Source organism: Cebidichthys violaceus, unplaced genomic scaffold (assembly GCF_023349555.1).
Source record: "Cebidichthys violaceus isolate CVI_PGR_0920_01 unplaced genomic scaffold, fCebVio1.0.p SCAF_11, whole genome shotgun sequence".
Classification (NCBI taxonomy): domain Eukaryota; kingdom Metazoa; phylum Chordata; class Actinopteri; order Perciformes; family Stichaeidae; genus Cebidichthys; species Cebidichthys violaceus.
The window spans coordinates 4,311,690-4,332,164 of NW_027176274.1; the positions used below are offsets into that span (position 1 = coordinate 4,311,690).

The following is a 20,475-nucleotide window of genomic DNA, read 5'->3' on the forward strand; positions in this document are numbered from 1 at the left end:
TTTCTGTGTACCAGGAAATATGCATTTTTTTGCCATTCTAATAAATGTCTGTTTGATGACGGTCAGTCCAGAGAAGCAGGAAGCGTTCCATGTACCTCTGATGAAGTACATTGTAACCCTGCTGCACTGAAGTATATGTGTGACTTGACAAAGTATTATTGGTTTGAACACTACTGATACTTCCACTTATTCAATGGATATTTTCTCAAGAGGTGAATGCAGATTTTCCTCTTCGTAAATTGTTTGTATTTTTTATTTTTATTCTTAATTATTGGTGTGAACTGTCAACCTAGGCAGCTAAAAAGTGTGAAGTAATTTATGATTTGAGAGTGTGATAATATCACCCCTGAAACCTCGTGAAATACATGTTAACATTCCCGAGTTTTCCAAGGATTAGGACGTGTGCAGCAGGAAAACCTGGTGTGACTCGAGGCCTACGGAGTGGGTGCCTTTCACCCTGATCAGATAAGAGTAATGGAAGCGATGAAAAGACCCCTGTCACTGATGGCCACAGCAAAATGGATGTGCTCCCTGAAGTGTACCTCTGGTATCATCCACGCCTGTGGACACAGATTTATTGCCCATTAAAAAGCTACACTGAAATGTACCTCTTAAAACGCCGTGTTTATCCCGTTGAGAAGTCCTTGTAGGAATGAAACGAGACAACTGTGACCGCCGACAGACTGGAGCTGAGTCGGTGCGACAACATGCTGTGAGCCAAGTTCAAATCAGGTTTAATGCCATAGAAACCTAAATTGATCTTTACAATTCCATTTGAACAAAATGAACCCCCTATGAAATCAAATATTCCCAAATGAACATTTGTACTTACACTATGCACACAGCAATGCTCTTTTCTTTTTTTTCTTCTATTTTACAGGGGGAAACCGTTGAAACAAGATTCAGCAAGCAGGAAATCAAAATAGGCACAATCTGCAAGGATTACAAAAATGGAAATCAAAGCAATCTATAGCTACAAGCAATAAATATGACATATATCTACATGATATTGCTTAACAAACACCAAAAGTAAGGAACAGTATACTTATTGATATATTTCTCTGGGAAAAAATTTGAATAAATTGGCATTGTTTACTCTGAAGCCATAAGTAAACACGTTTAGTTTTAGAGTTACACATTAATACACAGCATTTGCACAAAGGAGTAGAACTAAAACATCAACATAGATCAACTCTGATTCGGTAATGTCCTTATCATACACCTCTCCTCATGTGTGGCATGTGACAGGATCGTGTACAGCCGACGGGGAAAGACGTGAGGTACAGCAAATAAAGTAACATGGACAGAAATAATTGCCATGTGATTAGTCAGTGGCACATGCCCTAGTCTAAGAACCCTGGATATACGCAATCAACACAATTTATGAAATTTCATGTGTTGATGGTTAAAGTCAAAGCACATTTCAACCATTTACAAGACTGGATGTTACCCACTTTTACACAGAAGTCAGTCAACTTAAGCCTGCTGTGCAATTGGGAAATGTATGACATTTTCAAATGTAGCTCCCACTTCTCATTAAAACTCCAGACGGATTTTGTATTTTCACCTTCTTCTTTTTTTTTTTTCTTTTTTTTTTCCGCTTTTGGTTTCTCCACTCTTGGTCTTGGGTAAATGAAATTTCCCAGGCTAATTAAAGCCTATTAAAGACAGGTAATGTCAGGGCTGGTGGCAGGACCATGACAAAGTGCTGATAATTGTCTGCCAGACTCGCTAAATCCACCTGTCCTGCAATTATCGTCCCCCCCACCCCCCCCCCCCCCACCCCCCCGCACCCCACCCCCCCTCCTCTCCTGACACATTAATCCACTGCGGGACCCACTCGGCAGGCTGGTGCCTCAAAGTGCATCCTGCAAACACAGATGTTGGATTTCAGACTAGTTTAGCATCCACAGGCCTTGTGATGATTGCAGCAGAAAACCAACACATTTTAAGAAGTACAGCAGCCAGGTTATGCACGGCTGGATACCGATACACGTGTGTGTAATGATTTACGATTATGCCCTCTGCTTGCTTGTGGGATTAGACGTGTTGGATCAATTCATTTTGTCATGGGTGTTGGGCACATAATCAATCAATTCACTATTCCAGTCCCTATAAAGATAAAGAGGTGAAATATAGGTTTTAAATCCATTTTAATTATTCAGAGCTACTTGAGGAAACACCCATTGATCACGCTAACCTGAAACAATAGACACTGTCCTGTCTTTGCTCTGTTAACTGGTACAAATGGATATTAGTTAAAAGGAAATGAATGGATTATTCTGACTAATCAGTCAAAATGTAGCAATGTTTCAAATGTGAAATATCTAATTTAATGTTCTCTTGAATAACAATTCAAATGTCTCTGTATTGTAATTATTAACATGATTTAAAATCTTGTCATATTTCATCCCATAACTGTTTTAAATGAGGTGAGGAAATTGTTTGACAATGTTGGCATCAATGTAGCACTGGCACGGAAGCCAGCTCTGCACTCCCAACTGGTAGGCTCCTTGCCTATGGTCTAGCCTTGAACAACACATCTGGACAACATGCTAATTATACCAGTGGTTTACGGAGAACATGTGCCGCTGTGATTGGGGGGGGGGGGGTCACACAGGGTTGGTAGCTAGCTCTTAATCCCAAGTCAACCCCTAAAGCCAAGTCCCTGGACACCTAACTATCTCAAGTGCACTATATATATATATATACATTTTACTTAATTTATTTTTTTAACAATGCAATCAAATCCCTCCAGAGTGTGTCCCATTATAAACAGCACTTCCTGCAACGCGTCTCAGGTACTTAGGTATTGCGGGACGAGGAGCTTAGAGGTCGACGTTTACATTATTTGAAGATTAGACGGTAGGTAGACGCATACTAAAAGCTAGATCACCCTGTGGAGGAGTAGGGTGTGTCACTATGATAGTTGTAGTCAGGGCATACCTTCTGCACCAGTTTGTAGTCGACGCTGTAAAAGGCTATATAGATGCATATGACTTTGAAGGGTTTCGAGCACAGCCAGGACACATGGCTCTGCGTCTGCTCCTGATAGCACACCTTGGACGGGTCAAAGCCGCACAGGGCAGTCTTCTTGTTGCGGTCCGTCTTCTCGTACTCAATGCGACAGTTGAACGATTTGGTGTCTTTGGTCTCCAGCGTGGACTGCTGGGCGATCTCAAACTCCACCACCTTGGAGGGCGGCACCAGGCTGACCGACACGTTCCCCAGGCCCGTGGAGTTGTGGCGGAAGTAAACGCTAAAAGTGCCGTTCCCGTGGTCCACGATCTTCCCCGTGATCAGCAGGTTGAGTTTAACGGTCTTGATGTTGGAGTGGAAGTCCCCCCAGCCGAACATCTTTTTGAACTTGCCAGTCTTGACGATGGGCCTGCGTTTAGTTCTGGCCTGTGCACCCTGAGCATCTGTCTGGTTAGATAACCAGTCCCAGAAGTCCTCTATGTTCTGTAAATATGTAATTTCCCTCATGTTGCTCTTGAACCCGGGGGACCCCCTGGCAAATAAACGCAGGGGGTTGAGGATCCGTGGACTGGCCCCCTCGGGAGAAATCTTCTGTTCGTTATCACTGTCGCCCCACTCGATGAGCTCTGTGGCTCCTCCATGCTCTTTCCTGCATGTGACCTTCAGAAAAGCACAGCAAAGGTAGACAGAAAAACAACATTAAGTGACATAATACCTTTTTGAAAAATGCTTTTTCAATGCCAGACATATAACAGGAAAAGCCAAGTGAATTCAACACTGATTGACAACTTATCTGTGTTGATTAAGCTGTAAAAATGAAACAGCGGCAGTTCAGCACTATGGATAAAGAAATCAGCACTTCAGCACTAAAAAGGGAAAGCCAAAGAAATCCCACAATGAGCATGGAGCCACCCGTTTGTCACACATGTTAAGATTTACTTTAGGAAGTGCTGAACTACAGCAAAGGTATCCTTGGGAAACATTTTGTTTGGTAAATTAAAGCTTAACAGCAGCTTCAAACAGATGCAGGCACTTCAATAAGACAGGAGGAGTGCTCACAGAAAAAAATGGCTTTTTGTTGAAAAGAAAATAAGATTTCTTGGCACAATAATATATTTTGCCGTACCTTAAACCTAAGCAAAAATTAAGCATAAATTCACTGTTGTAATTCACTCATTGTCAGATGTGGTGACATGTGCAGTGTCAAGCCTTTAGACTCCTGTCTACCAGACACTAGATGCATTAAATGTGATTACTCACTTAACTCAGTAATGACAAAAACAGAATTCAACTGCTTATCAAAATACATCTGAACATGGATATTACCAATGTTTATAACTGCTTCCAACACAAATATGTATACAGAATATTATAAACAACGGAATCTTTACAAAAGGAAAACAAATGTAGTGTTATCTTTCAAAGTTGAAGTTAAAAGAAGTGTTTGACATTTTGGGAAATACGCTTATTCACTTTCTTGCAGAGAGTTCGATGATCAATATTGATAATCGTGTCTACGAGGTAAATTTGAAGCTTGAGGTCTTCACAATGTACGGCACATTAAACAACGTTTAAACAACAGATTATACACAAGGAGCCTCACTTGTCAGTTTTGTAGAATCTGAGATTAATCAAACTTCAACAATTTTCTTTTTAAGCTGGTGGACTAGCTCCAACACTTATTAAACCAAGAGGTCTGTTGTCTTAGATGTAAGTAGACAATCCCTTGTTGATACAATGTTAAGGATGCTTTTGTGTGTGTGTGTGTGTGTGTCTGTGTGTGTGTGTGTGTGTGTGGTGGCCGAAGATGCTGGCAGGCCTGTGTAGTACAGAGCGGGCATTCCTTCACAACAACCAGGATGAAAGAGAAGTGGGTGAGGATAGTCAAATGAGTCTGAACTTTGTTCCTCAAGTATTACCCAAAAGTATTGCAGTTCCAGTAGTTAAGCACACTAAAAGTACATCAATAGTAACTGTAATGCATGAATCAAGAATTCACACTAGCAGCACCGAAAATATCAAGTCAAAGAAATGCACACCAGTATAAGGGAATCACTCTGGATGAAGTGATAAACTTCCGCTTGGCTCATATTTACATAAAGCTTCTAATATTTTAGGACGACTTGTCGGATTACATGACAATGCAAATCCCCTGGACTGTGAGCGGGTCTCACATCGTGCTATTCTTAGACGCCCCGTGCACATGAACTTGAGCTTGAAATGGTTCCCAACAATAACACAGGCCGTGGTAAAGTACGTGCTAAGTGCTAATCCAGATGCGGCAATGAACTGTGATCCCTCCTTGTGCCCAAAAGCCTTTTAGCTTCAGGAGCAGTTCCTGGTCCACTACAGATAAAGCTTAAATAATTCACGGCAATAAGCTTAGCTAGTTTTATTAGTAATTAGTAGTGCCGGCTTTCCCCAGGCCCCGTTGTAGGGATCACTGAGAGAAGCAGATGTTGAAAGCACTGAGCAGCGGCTGTTTGAATTCTCACTGTGCTGCTGCACACTACTTCCAGACTAATTATAATTTTTGCTTTAAGCCTAACTGAGGCACATGTGTACAATGCTAACAAACTAGGTCTGTCTGCTACAATTTGTTTTTGTCACACTCACATTCCTATAAAGCTCTCTGTTCGACACGTTAAAAGGTCTACGTGCTTCTCATGTTGTGCAACTGTGGACCTTATAATTAGAGCTTTTCTTTACCGGGCTGCTTACGTCCCAGACCGGAGTAACACCTTAATGTACTAGCAATCAGGGCGTAATGGCTCGACCATCTGGATATGTAATGTGAAATCAATGTATCTCCCACGGACAGTGAGCCTGACCCATCTATCAGCCCCTCACAATGCTTAATTAAGACACTTGCTCCCCATAAACATGGATGAATGAGGCAACACTGTAAGAATGTCCCTCAGTGTAGCTCATCACCTCCACAGTCATTTAATCAACCAATTCCAGTGGCAATATTCCCTCACTGATACTGCCACTTAGTAATACCTCATGTGAGCTCAGCTCTTGATTGGACTCTTACAGCATCACAATAACAGACATACAATCTGTGGAACTGTGGGCTCCCAACAGGAACATTTCTTCACCGCTGTGAACAAGGAGGACGTAACGCTCGTCTCCCCACCAACCCGAGCTGTTATATCCATTACATATTGGGTGTCACGCTGTGCAGCTTAAGAGGTGAAACCAAATTTTGTCTTTCAGTGTAAATCTCAGGTGAGCTTTGTATAGGATGATTATAATGGAAATGAGAGAGGAGTTTAAGCATGATGAGCAACTGGGGAAATTGCTGTGACAACAAGGGGATCAGCAGAGGGATATCTAATACTTATATGCCCCGAGAGAGATGAAGCACTGGGAACTTAAAAGCTCGCACTGACACATAGGCTTTGGGTTTTTTCTCCCTGCGCGCACACACACACACACACACACACACACACACACACACACACACACACACACACACACTAGCACACCTCGTTCATTTACGCAGAAGTGGAGTCTCTTAAAAAACAGACTAAAGGAATTTTGAGTTTTTGTGCACCAAGACACTGTGGAAAAAAGAAAAAAAAGAGGCAAGGTCTGATGAAGGAGAATCTACAAAAGCTTAATTAAGATTTCTTAATCGGTGGAGCTGTGCTAGAGGCGTTTCGGGGCGACTTGAAACAAGACATTATTATGATAATAACTGCAGACTTATGGAGCTGAAAACACCAGACCTCATTTCAACAGCGCTCGGCAAAGTGACTGGTGGCAAACGCTGCGGATATCTGTCTGCGTGTGGTTTAGCTTCTTCCTTTTCCTGTACGTTCTAAGCAAAAACCCAGAGAGGTGCACGAACTTTACACCCCCAACCAGAGATATTACATCTATATACCAGAGCAGTCAAAGGTATATGTGGCCTATAAAGGAGTGGGCACACAGCAGTAAACATAAAGGTTGGTGACCTATAAATTAGTCAGGAAGCCACCTTGTAAAAAACAAAAATAGTTAAGTACGGCTGACAAAACAAGTTTTTATTTTCTATATTCTGAAGGCGCTAATGATGTTTGATGTTATTTATTTCATACATTTATTCATCATCATTTTGCATCACCACTGACAGGTAGTTTTTACACACTAATATCAGGAGCACAGGTTTTTCTCGTCCAATTTATGAATTTTACATTTTCAGTTAAAGGAAGTGAATATTTTTGGACTAATAAGCAAACCAGGAGATCTTGGACACAAAATCCTCAACGTTTAAGCTGTCTTAGTTATGTTTGAGGCAGGCTGACCCACCTAACCTAAAACATAACATTGAAATTGAAAACTGGAGTTTTGGTCTGATCCTGTGTCTGTGCTGTCAATATTAGATCAGGCCACATATACTGATATATATATATATATATATATATATATATATATATATATATGAGCGGGGCTGATAGTATCAGTCAGTATCAAATCATCACAGATTTATTGGTATCCGATTTATTGGCGTCAGCATTTATGTCTGATAAGTAACAATAACTTGTAGTTGGGTGGTATAGGCTCTGATTCTCCTTTAAAATTAGATTCTCTTCTTGTTTTCATGAATATGTTGTATTTATGTATCTGTGTAAAACTGACTGACTTTTATTCGCTCCTAATTTCTCATGTTTTTATTGCAAATTTTTGTGCACAAATGTCCCCAGTATAGTTCAATGATCATTCGTAAAGGCTCCGTTGTTAGGCCGCATGTACTGTATATTTCATTCAATGTTGCGTCAATCAATACTATCCAGAGGCATTAGTGGAACTTATAAACTGACAGTGGTCTGGGCAGCAGCGGGCCACACATTGAGTCAAGATGAATCAGCCTCGACGTTCATCTGTAATGAGCATTATGGCGCTGGCTGCCTGCTTGTCCCGTGGGTAGACATATCTTTTAGAGGCCTGACATAAAGGTAATTGCCACAGTGACCAGATCTAGCCTCTGGAAAGTTATTAAGAAGCCAGTGACATCTGGCTCCTGGATCATCTGAAGAGACGCCATTAAAATGCATTTGCAGTAAGCAGCCGGCGACATTGCGCTCGGCTGTGAAGGGTTCTGGGCCGCGGGCAAGGCTGCAGCGTTGTTTTGATGCCGCCGATGGTATCTCTGTATACCTGGCATAGTTGACAATGTGGCCCCCGTTCGGGATCTGGGATCTGCTTTCTTGATGAGAGCCTCTGTGTCGTCCTCATTACCAAGTTCCTTGTATCAGTCAGCTAAAATAATCTTTTCCATAGTTGATCTTTTTCCAGCCCATAAGGTTGGGGATATGCGTCTGGGGGAAATTGGTTTCAGGCATCTTCCTCACAATAAACAAAATGGGCAATTAACCTGCTCATCAGTGCAAGCAGAGCTGTTCCAATGATTCACTCCACTGTTCTTCATGGATTTATCCGTGCAAATTGACCTCACTTTGGTGGTGCAATTCATTTCTTTGCTAATTTTCTGTGTCTGAAGCTTCATTAACTTGATGCGCTTCCACGTAGTAAAAATCTGGACGTCCCACGGAAATTACACCGGCTTCACCGGTGCCGTCTGTAATACTTTCCCAGCAGTGTTGCAACCAACACAACACCTGCCATACTAGATCTGGCCCCGCCGCTACTGCCATTAGACCCCGGATTGACTGCAGCCTCTTGCTTTCTAGCATCCAACATGACATGCGGCTCCACTCACATTAAAACCATTCTCAAGCTGCAATCCCCTGCCCCGCGCCCTTCCCCAGCCATCTTCCTACTGATGTTGCAGGGCATATCATTTGTAATGATTCACACCCACAGCCGGTTCCAGGAGAGAAGGCCCTGGAGGCGCTTAGGCAGTCCAGAGCCCAAAGTCTACACGCTGCTGAAGAATAGATTGGTGCTCTGATCGCTGGAACAGCCTCACGCTCCAGAGCCATCACTTTTAATCAGAGGCCGTCCAGGGAAACACATGACAGGTGCTTCTGCACTGTGGTGGATCGCAACAGCAAATCCACACCGGGGGCACCTTACCAATCACAGCAGGCTACGGTTAGTGTGTGTGTGTGTGTGTGTGTGTGTGTCCATGTAGCATATCTACTCCCTTCCAGTATAATCCTTTAGGCCATTACCACCTGACCTTTGTGAGAATGAGACAGACCACAGCCTTAATATCTTAACACTCCTGCTTAAGATGTTATAGATCCAATATTGAATCTGTGGCTGAATTCATCGGATAATTTGTGGTGAATATTAACAGCAACCGGTATCTAACGTATGTATTGCATTTGGAGCCTAATAAGGGTGAGATGTATTTCTTTTTTCATTACATGTTTAGATTTATGTGTTAATGCAAAGGTGATGGACCTTCAAAGGCTTTAAATCTCATCCTGTCAACACTTCATATTTTGTACAAGTGTTGATGGTGAGAGGAGAGGGAACGGCAAGCCCAAAGGAAAGTGATGCTGATGTTTTCATTACTGTAATAACAGCAGTATCGTCATTGCTGTATCTCCATAGCACATTAATTCCATCTCTTACTGTTGACAGAAAAGCCTGAAGAGCGTGCATCACATTGTTATAAAACTAATATGTAACGAATGTGCGAGCGCTATCGAGACGCTCAGGTAGAGAGGTGAGGAGGAGTTCGTTATCAGAGTGTGTGAAGTGATCAAACTTTGATCCATCCCCACACACTGAATAATTGTGCAACTGTGGTTTCACATTCAATGTGTAATGAAAACTGTCACCAAAATGATCTAATGGCAAGAGCAAAGAAACAGAAAAATACCAGGAGACAACTGAAAATGAAAAAACAACAACAAACGTGTTTCTACTGCTGGCCCAGCACGAACACAAACAGACAAACAATGCAACTAAACACAAAGGGAAAAACACGAGGAGGAATTAGAACAGAAACAAAAAATGCTTAGTGAGCAAAATAAGCTCAATCTACTCCAAAATATAAAAATATTGCTGCTCAAGAAATGATAAATATTCAGACCACTTGAATTCTCAATGGAGATTCACTGTCCATACAAGTCCTGTTTTATTCTGACACAAATAAAGATCAACAAATGGAGCTCATAAAGTTATAATGCCTGTGTACCTCATATATTAAACTAAAATTAACTATGTTTTGGAGCCTGTTGTGGCAACATATTATCTGACTGCTCATGTCACTCGGAGCTGCTCACATCCTATGATTAGCATAAATTACAGCACGTAACATAACCCTCCTGTGGCTATCATAAATCCTGCGTTGTGAGTTATTAGTCATGTTTATAGTGTCAGTGTTTTTCTATATTCTTGCTCAGCCTCACAAGCCTCTCCTTCTAGCAGCTGACACTGACAGAAAGCACACTTCACCTCATCTTCTTCGGACACTGGCGGACTTCGATTTGTTGTTGTGTTAACACGAGTCCTCCTAGTGACTCATTTGGTATCATCAGAGCGCATTTTGTTGAAGGAAGCGCAACTCTAAACCGCACAAATCAGACACAATTACCTCTCCTGCAGTGTGGAAGCTGCCAAGACAGACTTGTAGAAATGTGTTTCAGTGTGCTAATAAATGCAACAAATTGCAGGAAGTTATACCACATTTAGCTCCAACCTCGCTGGAGTGTCAGCATCTCCTGTTATGGCTTTCATACCGAGAACGCTCAAAAGTGTTACATCAAAGTGTTGCATCAACATAGCAACTACTCTTTAAAACTATTTGCAACAGAAATCACTAATGCCATTTTGCTAGGAAGCACCCCCCCCCCCGCACCTGATACCGATGCACCGGGCTTTCAACTAACTAACTCCAATGCAAACCCACTTGTGTCATTCTTAGTGCATCAGAGCAACTAGTGCAGTCTAAGGAGACACAGGACTTGTGTTCAGCTGTTCGTGTCCTGTGCAAAACGGAAAGTAAATGTTGACATTTTGACGCGTGAGTCGTTAGTGTCGTTAGTCACGTGAGTCAGGTGAGTCGCGATCACGTGCGTCTGTGATGATCTGAGTCATTAGTCAGTCACGATCTTTTCCTAAACCTAACTAAGTGGTTTTCAAGCCTAAACATAATTTAACTTCCTGTGACGTTTATTTTGAAAAGACAATATGCATGTAACAAGTGGAAACACCACGTCCAAAACCAACACTAGAGGAAAACATCCTGGAGCGTCACGGTTTGAAGCTTTGGGCCACTGAACAAACATCGGTATTTAACGAGTTGGAAGTGAGAATTTGTTGCAGGAAGTGGTGGATTAAGCAAAATCGGTAATACGACAATGCAAAAATATTCCACAACAAAGTATCCTTCTGCATTCTAAATCACACACATTTCAGTAAAGGTTTCTATTACTACCAGCAAAATGTAATGAAGTAAATAGTAAAGTAAAACATCTCGAGTAAAAGTAACAAAATGGACCCTGTGGGTGTTATTGTATTATATTATATGAGTTAATTTTACTGAGGCATTAACATATAGGCAGCATTTTATTTGTTTGAATATTTATTGGTGTAGCTGTGCGTATCAGATAAACTGACTTGTATTCAAGGCTTTAATATTTAGGAGTTATTGCTGACTGATAAATGCAATGCGGTAAAAAGAAGATGTTCCCATAAAACTGGAAATGCATAGGCAAAGAGTAAATGTTAATTTCACAGCTGTTTGCAGCTAAAGCAACAAAGCTAAGCTAAAATAGAACTTTATTAATCCTGAAGGAAATTCTTAATATTTCCAAAAATCTAGGACGTAATCGATGCTCCGTAATTAACATAAACATTTTTTTTTTTTTACTGTGTATCCAATGCTTCCCTTTAAATGAAGTCAATAAAAAGCAAAATCGCATTTGTGGTCGCAATTTACAATAACGTGCCTCCTTTTTTGAATAAGTTGCAGAAGATTATCGTCATTAGATTTTTATAACCTGCATTGGGGGACAAGGCCCAACATGTGAAAGAGGGAAGTAAGAATGGCTTGGTGTGGGAAATTTAAATGCAGTGTTGATGACAGGTGTTCAGAAAGCGTTAGCAAAGATCTCACTCTGGCTCTGGGACGAGAGCCTTCAGGTAATCTGGATACTTGTGTTATCTTTGCACCTGCCACATGTGACAGCAGCAAAGCCCTGAACACTTCACTTTTGGGCAGACGTTACCTTTCAACGCATCATCAGTTTCATAATCCCCTTACATGGTCAAAGCGCCAACTCCTGTTCGAGCTCCTGACACCTGCAGCCCACCTCCGTGTGTGTGATAGCAGGATTCAGGAGGATAATACCACAAAACATGTTGGACTCAGGGTAATTAACATTCTCTTGACCAAATTTTGAACACCTTCTACTTTGCACAACAATGCTAGCGTGCTTGTAAAAACTCCTCAGCTAATACTTGAGGAGGCACGGAGCGCTTCTCCGACACGAACACTTCGGCGTTCCACTTTTAGTCTTTTCACTTTCATCTCGGGAGGACGTAATCTAAATGTTTCTCTCACTGAGCTTCTTTGTATGCATGTGACAACTTCAGTTTTGTGTTTTCCTCTCTTCAAATCCATGCTGCAAATGCAGAAATGTTTTCACTTGATTGGCTCAAACGTAGGTCCACTCAATTTGACAGAGCAAATGTTTCTGTTCTCAAAGCAGATTGCGCCTCGGCTGATTTCACAGAAACGTCTCCCTTTGAAGAAGAAACAAGAGTGGGGAAGACGTTACTTCCTTTCTCTCAGAGTAGCTCTGAAGACAGGTACTTCACAAGAAATACACAAAGACAGAGGGGAGCTGACAGTGCTTTGTTAGGGCTGGAAATGACAAGCTGGAAAGAAAGGCCTCAAAGCCTGGAGGCAGAGGAGGAAATGTAAAAGTGAGAATAATCAAAAAGGAGATTTATTGTACTTATTCTAAAGCTGTCACACCTTGCCTTTTACAGGAAAGCAACACAGTTTTAATTAAATAGGTCAATCATTTTCCCGAGCTCTGACATGCAGTATGATTGCCTTCTCCAAAGTACCAAACAAGGTGGTAATTAAGAACTTTACATGTCAAAGTGTTCGGGAAATGGCAGAAACTTTGCTTCTGTGCCTATAGAGTCGTTGGTTTGATGTGATGACGCAGCTGATCCTGAGTCTGGTATTTCAAAAATAAATGCAGTGGAACTCACGGCTGTAAAGCAACAGCACAACTCTTGCAATATTTGGTATGTTAAAACAAAAAAGTGACTTTCCGATTCCTCGGGTATTCCATCATCCACGCACGATTCAGACAAAACACCTGCAGTATCTGAACCGATCTCCACCTTTTGTCTTGTCGCAGCACAGCAGTGGAAAGCGATGCAGACAGTAAAAGAGCTGCTAAACAGCGAGGTTGTGCTTTAGAGAGCGCTGGATGTTTCCAACCCTGCAGAGCGGTAATGACAATGCTATAAGGTAGCGGAGCCTCCAGATCCAACACCGCCTCGGGCTGCACATCGCCCATCAAAATTCATAGCTGTGGAACAAGATCGGAAAACTCAAAATCATATTAAACATAATGTTTCCTGCACGGCCGACACAGTGAGAGCTGCTCAGAACTTCGCTTCATCCAAACCGTTCACATCATAAGAGAAGCTGAGGGGGGAGTAATCAAGCTGCTCATAACTGTTTGAGTTAAGTCTTTAATGGTCCATCCAAGAGCCAGATTATGGTTATTGTCAATGCAAAGGGCAATTGCTTCACACCTATCCATCATTTGGAACTTCTTTCTTTCCATTTCAGGACCTTTATCATAGATTTTTTTGCCAGTGCACACACAATTATGATTGATGATTGGAAAAGGAATAGGTTGCAAGGCTCAACACAGTCAATACAACCTGTAGTGCCTGCAAGATACATTTGAGGGATTTAACGCGCAGCAATGGCAACCTTTCCTTCAGAGGTCTGAGACAACATACAGGCTGAGGACTGCAAATGCCACAGACAATATTGTTTATGAGGGATTATCTAGTCAAGCCTTCTGGCTAGGAAGATTGTGACCCCAATATGAGCACAGATACACATCAGCACCATGTAAGGCCTAAAACGGTTCCTGGAAGGCACCACATGCATACAAGCTCCTTTCACTCTGTCAATCCATGTTTAATCACTTCCACAGAAATTTCTACTGGCCTGCCTGACATTTTTTCTCCTATTTTTCTCCCTCCCCACCCAATTTTTTTTCTGGTGGGTTTTTGAAGACTTAAGTTCCACTCTTTTTTTTTTTTTCTCTCTCACTTTCTTACAAGGCAAATCCTGGGAGAGGTTGATGTGAGGACCAGGCAGAGCAGGGATGTGAAGAATATAAACACAATTTTTTTTTTATTGTCCAGAGGGAAGGGTGGGGGTGGAAGAGGGGTGCAGAGGGGTTGGGCGGCGGGGTCTGTAAAAGAGACGAGGACCTTATCACAGCCCAGCAGCTCTGTAATTCGCCGCCATGATAAAGTGGCAGCACGGAAAACCTTACAAGGCTGGCACAATCCAAAGACGGATTAGGTTTTTCTGACATAAGCTTCCTGAAAAACTAATCAATCAGCCCATGCAGTATTATCAGAAGCGTGAGATTAAAGAGCTGCTCCTAATCCCCCCACTGTACATTTTATTACTCTTCCCAGTGTTAGTTGCCTTTAAATATACAATAAATAAATAATAAAACCAAACCTAATTGAGCATGAGGAAGGGGAAAAGGGTTAAAGAGCCCTTAGAGGGGGAATTTATGTAGAATTTGTGTTTTGTTATAAAGACAGGGATAAAACTGTTGTCCTTGCCAGAGCCCCTTCTGACTTTCAATAGAGCCTCACTGTTTCGCTCCAGCACTGCAGAGAAAAAACACAAGCGGGATAAAAGTCCTCTCGCTGATTTTTACAACAATATTAGCGGCTAAAACTGACCCAAATCGACTTCACATTCTGACTTTCTTGTTCTAATGATTTTACACTTTCATGGATGGATGAACAGATACATAACCAAGAGATTAATAAATGAATAAATAACTGTTGAAATTAATGCTAAATCCTCTGGGAAATGACTTGTAATCCCTTAAATCAGTGCACATCAAAGTTGCAGGGATGAACTCCAAGCATGTGGCGGATCCAGAGGACAAGACATGTTCAGCTTACGAGTAACCAGCTAAGCTTTGTCTCTTTAATGCGTCACACTCTTCTATCAAGGATGCTATGCTCCAGCCCTGCTCAGTCCGACCCTGGGCGCCGTTTACGGGAACAGAGGAGGTAGATATACATTTAACACCACCGCTGATCCTCTTGGCACGGGCCCCGTAGATGCTTTGTCATGACATAACATTACCAAAGAGCTCTCACCCCGGCAATAAGATATAAAGGCATAATAGACTTTGTCAACGTCTTCTCACACTTAATCCCGAGCAGTGTTGAAAACCCCACTTTCCCTGCATGCAATCTGTAGGGCAGGACAGAGGGAGATGGCAGAGAGCAGGGCCCTCAAGTATGTTTTTTTATCTCCATCTACATTGTTCTGCTGTCATTGCACACAGGATAACTGCACCAGATGTCACGGGGAAGAATGGATTCTCCCGAGATGGCTTTGACCCTCTTATTTGTCCCTAGGGTACGGCACAGATGCTAGAGCCGGGGTTACATTTTCACCGTTTGATTCATGTTCTGGGTGTTTTCATGTGCGAGTGTGTACGAGAGATGCAAACGAAAAGAAGACACATGTTTGTGCGTCGGTTTCTTGTTTTGGAAGATGCGGCCACAAGTATGTGAGACTAAAGGCTGCTTCAGACACTGAACCTCTACTTAAAACAGTGAAAATGTGTCTCTCGGTATAACAGGGTGCCCTGTTTGAGATGCATCCTGTGGTGCCATGGGTTGGTCCTTACAGTCCTCAGAGTAAACTATCCTACAAAGCAGACATACTTTGAAAAAAAAGTTGTTTGCAGCTCAAGAAGTTTAGTGCGTATTGTGTGCTTTCAGTGAGCGTCAGCCTGGTATTTAAACATGTTCTATCCTTTGGAAGGTTGGGGGAATATTGATAACGGCCAGTATGTCCCCAGTCAGACAGTGGTGGGTCTGCTGGGAGGGAAGCCACTGAGGCATATGAAGAGAGCCTCTCCAGGGATTCGGCCAGTCTTTCTCTCTGGAGGCAGAGCTCCCAATAGGCACATGGCTGATTACAACAGCAGCCAGAGCAGACAGCACTTTGCAGCTGCATCTGCACAGTTCAAGGCTATCTTTAAAGAAGCCCTCTTTGAGGATAGCACAGATGTGAAGAACTTCTACAATCACATGGCATTTTCTGTCCAGGTCTGATCACGGCAAGAGTCCGTAAAGCAAGGATGACCACGATAAAAGCCATACTTTATTCAACTGCCATGAGCAGCCGTTGAAAAAAAAAAAAAGGAGGAAAAGACCTTTATATTTCCCTAAAGCTTTTGATCTTCTTTGGGAGAGCTTATTCCTGCAATAATAAGAGACTTAGACTACATAAAGATTCCAATCTCTGGTAAATACTATTCATTTTACATGTATTCACAAGGTCTTGTGATTGCATCACATTGTTTAAGTCATAAAGGAGGAGCAGTGCAGGCTTTGAAAACCTGTGGGGTGTGCAATTTACACCGATTGTTCTCAGTCGTCTTTTTTCTTAAAATGTTTAAAATGCGGCAAAGACTCCTCACGGGTGTCGAGGGTTCAGCACAGAGGTCAAATCTTGTTCAAGCCTGCAAGCAAAATATATTAAAATGATTGCTAACCCTAAATATCCATATATCCATGTGAGGTAGCAGAATAAATGAATAGGCAATTGTTTTTTGTTATTTTGTTAAGCCATATGTGACAGAGACAGGATATCAAGTCCATAATATAATATAAAAAAAAACTCACCTGAATGATAAAAAAAACAAAAACGATAAACTCTGCAAACAGGCACATCAATAAATGCTACTTAATAGTCAGTGATTGTTTTTAACTACATGAACTCCATTAATACTGCATATAATATAATACTGCAGAACTGGTCATTATAATATAATGAGCAGTATGCTCACATTAACTCGGAATGTAATTAAATGTTCTGTATTATTGTACAAATAGACATGCACAAACGTTTTTTTCTATATCTAAGTGTTCCCTTATAAAATTCACAATTACATCTATATATGAACAATACGTTAATTCAGATACTGTTATGTAAATGAATTGCATTTGGTAATATACATTATGGCAAGTGATAAATGTTCTGCAAAATTGAATCCAATCAACTTGACTATGTTTTTAGCATATAGGCTGCAGAAATTATACATCACCATATGTATAAAGGTGACAAGATATCCTTTAACTTAATACGTGTTTTTTTTAATAGAATCATTAAAATAGGATATTTTAATATTTTATTAAATATGACCAAATAACACAAAACAAGTTTATCCCTGTAAGACTTCATGTGTTCATGTCGACCCACACATTTGCTGCCGATGACTGTGTCAAATAAAATCTGATGTCAGGAATTTATGGAACTGCCACTGGCATTATGTGGCGATAGATAAATCTTACATTGCTTGATCTATATGATGCAGATCTACAATAACTGGCAAATCAACAAAATACATAAATATAAACAATATATGATATGAATATATACAACTTTGAGTGAAACCAATAAATGTCTTAGGGGCCTACAATAATAATACTATAATAACATAATAAAATAAAAGATAGCACATTAAAGCCACTTACTGTCTCTAGGTTTCTTTTTAAACAGATATATTTCTACATATTCTATTCTCATTCAGTCAGCTCACACCTCACCTGGTGCAGGAGGAAAAGAAACAGGAATGTTTGCAGAGCTCTCATCTTCGATGACTTCTCGACTTATTCAAAATGAGCGGCGCTTAAATCCTCTCTGGAAGATTTGGAGAGGGACAGACGCACATGCTGTTGAAGCATTGCTGTGATCACCTGCGAGAAAAGTGGAAACGTTTACGATGTGAAATCACCTCAAGCCCCTTTGTCAAACGTGGGAGGACTTCGAATATTTTAATCGTATTATTCAGAAGATGTAAACTTTTCCTTACCGTTTTTATGTAATACCTCACTTAGTTGAAATCACCCTTGGTTCAATCCACTCTCGGGAAAGAGTCCTAAAATCCTCACAAACGTCTGCTCTTCAGGATGTTGAGTGAATTCTCCCTGAGCAGCTGGGACACTTGTAGTTCTCTACAAACGAGGTGGAGCGGCTACATTCATTGGCTCAGCTCAAACAGATCTCCTCTAAATTGCAACAAGCCAACCCGAAATAATCTGAACACTATAGTCCCCCTACTTCCCAAGCAACGGTATTTATGAAATGACGACGTGCGCGTTCAAGTAGCAAAGTGAACCCGGATCCGAGTGACAAGGACTGCAGTAAGTCGACAGCAGTCCGCTCGCTGTGCGCTCTCTTCGGCTCTACTTGAATTCAGTGCGCAAAATCCTCCACTCCGCGTCTGGAGACTCCAAGGTCGGCGCGCATCCGCGCAGAGAGTCAGACCAAAGATCTACCTTTAGAAGTCTCACTCTCTCCGTCCAGGAGAGAGACAAGTAAGAGGCTTGATGTCACAGTAGTCAGGTTTTGTTCAGCGACACGTTCACGTGTTTAACCCTTTAATCGCGTGGACGTGTAATCTCGCTTCACTGGTAGTTGTTCACGGTGTTTTATGTGTTGGTGATGAGTGGACAGTCACATTAGAGTACAGAACGTAGCCATGGCCGCGGTGTACGTCGGGAGATGTTTTTGACTGTCTGCAGAATTCATACAAAACTTGTTTTCTTTTTTTGTTCGTTTATTATTATATTGAATGTACACAATACGAATTTCCAACTTGCATAAACTATCTTATCGACAGGGCTGTTTAAATGGTGAGTGATCTTAATTCACTTGAGAACTGGCTGATGCAGCATTTCTGATCACACAGTGCAGACAGGAAAAGGTCAACTGTTATGCTGATGGTGGTACAAAAGCGAAATACCATTTTTCTACTGTGGACAAGACTGGAATTTAGGGATCCGTGTCACTTTGGCACCACCACGTGGTTACAGGCAAACACCTCACTTTACAGAGAAGCCTTTGCAGCAGCAGTTTTGCAGTGTACAGATAAAATGGTAAATCAGTTCATAGTTAAACCTTCAGGTTATATTCTGCAGTTTAAATGATCAGATTTATATATTCTGCTCTGAGCGTTTGCAAGACTAATCATCAGTGTCTCAACATGTAAGCTTTAATGGCTGTGTGGCAAAAGTCCAGGGATTGTGTATCAGAGGCAATGAGTCAATATAGGCCAAATATAAAGATGAGGCAATAAAACACAAGAAGATCACAATGTTGCTGATTGCAGCACTGGGGCAGTATCAGTTCAGTGTAAAGGTCCTTACTGTTTATTTATTTATTGTATGATCCCCACAATAGAGTTTTGATTTATTGCAGTGTCACACTTTCTGTGGGAAAAATGAAAACATCACCAACAAATTAAAAATCTTTAATTTGAATTGCAGATTTCAGTACCAAATAAAGTCGTTCTTACTCATACACAATACATACAGAGCATTGTTGTTTTGACCATGTAGAGCAGGGCTGTGTCTGCATACACAATAAAGGAGTTTGAGATGAAATATTCTTTGTAATGAGACAAAAACATGCATTGTGTCATTTTGAACCCGGATGATTTGTTCTATATGTATTTTTAAATGACCCACTCATACGACACTGTGTACTTCCATTTGCCATTTATTGAAGGTAGAATTGCATGCAGGCAAACCAAAGCAGATTATTTTAGTAGAATGACTTTGAGCATTCTGTTCCAAACTGGAATCCCAACAAAATCTCATTAGAGCCTTGCCCACATTTAATCTGACTTGTTTGAGTAATAGCAGGAGGAGAAAGAAAGACAGGCAGTGCTCACTGATCCATGTGTACACAGTCGTGCTTATCTGTTTGTTTTCTTCTACAGAGTAAAGACCACACCATCTGCTAACTACAACCACTACTACAATCTACAACTGGCATGCATATGATATTTAGAAATCACTTGGTGAGTTAGGTGCAAACAGTCTCATAAATGATATAATGGAATAATCCCAAGTGTCCTGAACTTTGACCACTGATACCAGACTCCCATTCATTTTCATGAACTGGATCAAAGCGCAGTAAAGATTGATATGATGCAGTGACTGGATATGCTTGAAACCAGTTGTCCTCTGGGGACATGGGTAAAGTTGAAAGTTGAAGTTTGGTTGTCTACAGGAAAGCTTTACACAAATGTGTCAGCGTTTTGTAGGGTTGGTCAACTAAGCTTTAAGTGATGAGATCATACAGTAGAGCTTGCTAGTTAGTAGCTAGCTAATTGGTGCGGACTTTGGTGATTTCATGTTTCGGGGAATTAAACGACACAGGAAGATTTCCTCTGGATTGATGATGATTGAAACGGTGAACCAACAGAAAACATCCAGCTAGAGGCGCTTCGATGGCTTTGGCACCACCATCTGGTTAAATAGTACGATCAC

The 20,475-nt window shown here is 41.3% G+C and overlaps 1 protein-coding gene across 1 annotated transcript; it reads right to left on the minus strand.

The window, feature by feature from the left end:
- Positions 1-1,811: 1,811 nt before the first annotated feature.
- nxph2a (neurexophilin 2a) lies at positions 1,812-18,492 on the minus strand. Its single transcript, XM_068738116.1, has 3 exons — positions 18,012-18,492; positions 17,746-17,895; positions 1,812-3,639 (listed from the first exon to the last, which is right to left on the minus strand). Exons 2-3 carry the CDS (start codon positions 17,788-17,790, stop codon positions 2,893-2,895), a joined length of 792 nt encoding a protein of 263 aa, XP_068594217.1. The 5' UTR covers positions 17,791-17,895; positions 18,012-18,492; the 3' UTR covers positions 1,812-2,892.
- Between the last annotated feature and the right edge of the window lie 1,983 nt (positions 18,493-20,475).

Bases quoted from the DNA above. Each gene is read 5' to 3' on its own strand.
- nxph2a (XM_068738116.1), bottom strand. From the start codon at position 17,790: ATGAGAGCTCTGCAAACATTCCTGTTTCTTTTCCTCCTGCACCAG. The intron at 3,640-17,745 runs GTGAGGTGTGAG...GCTTTTCTGAAG, and splicing joins TTCTTTTCCTCCTGCACCAG to GTCACATGCAGGAAAGAGCA.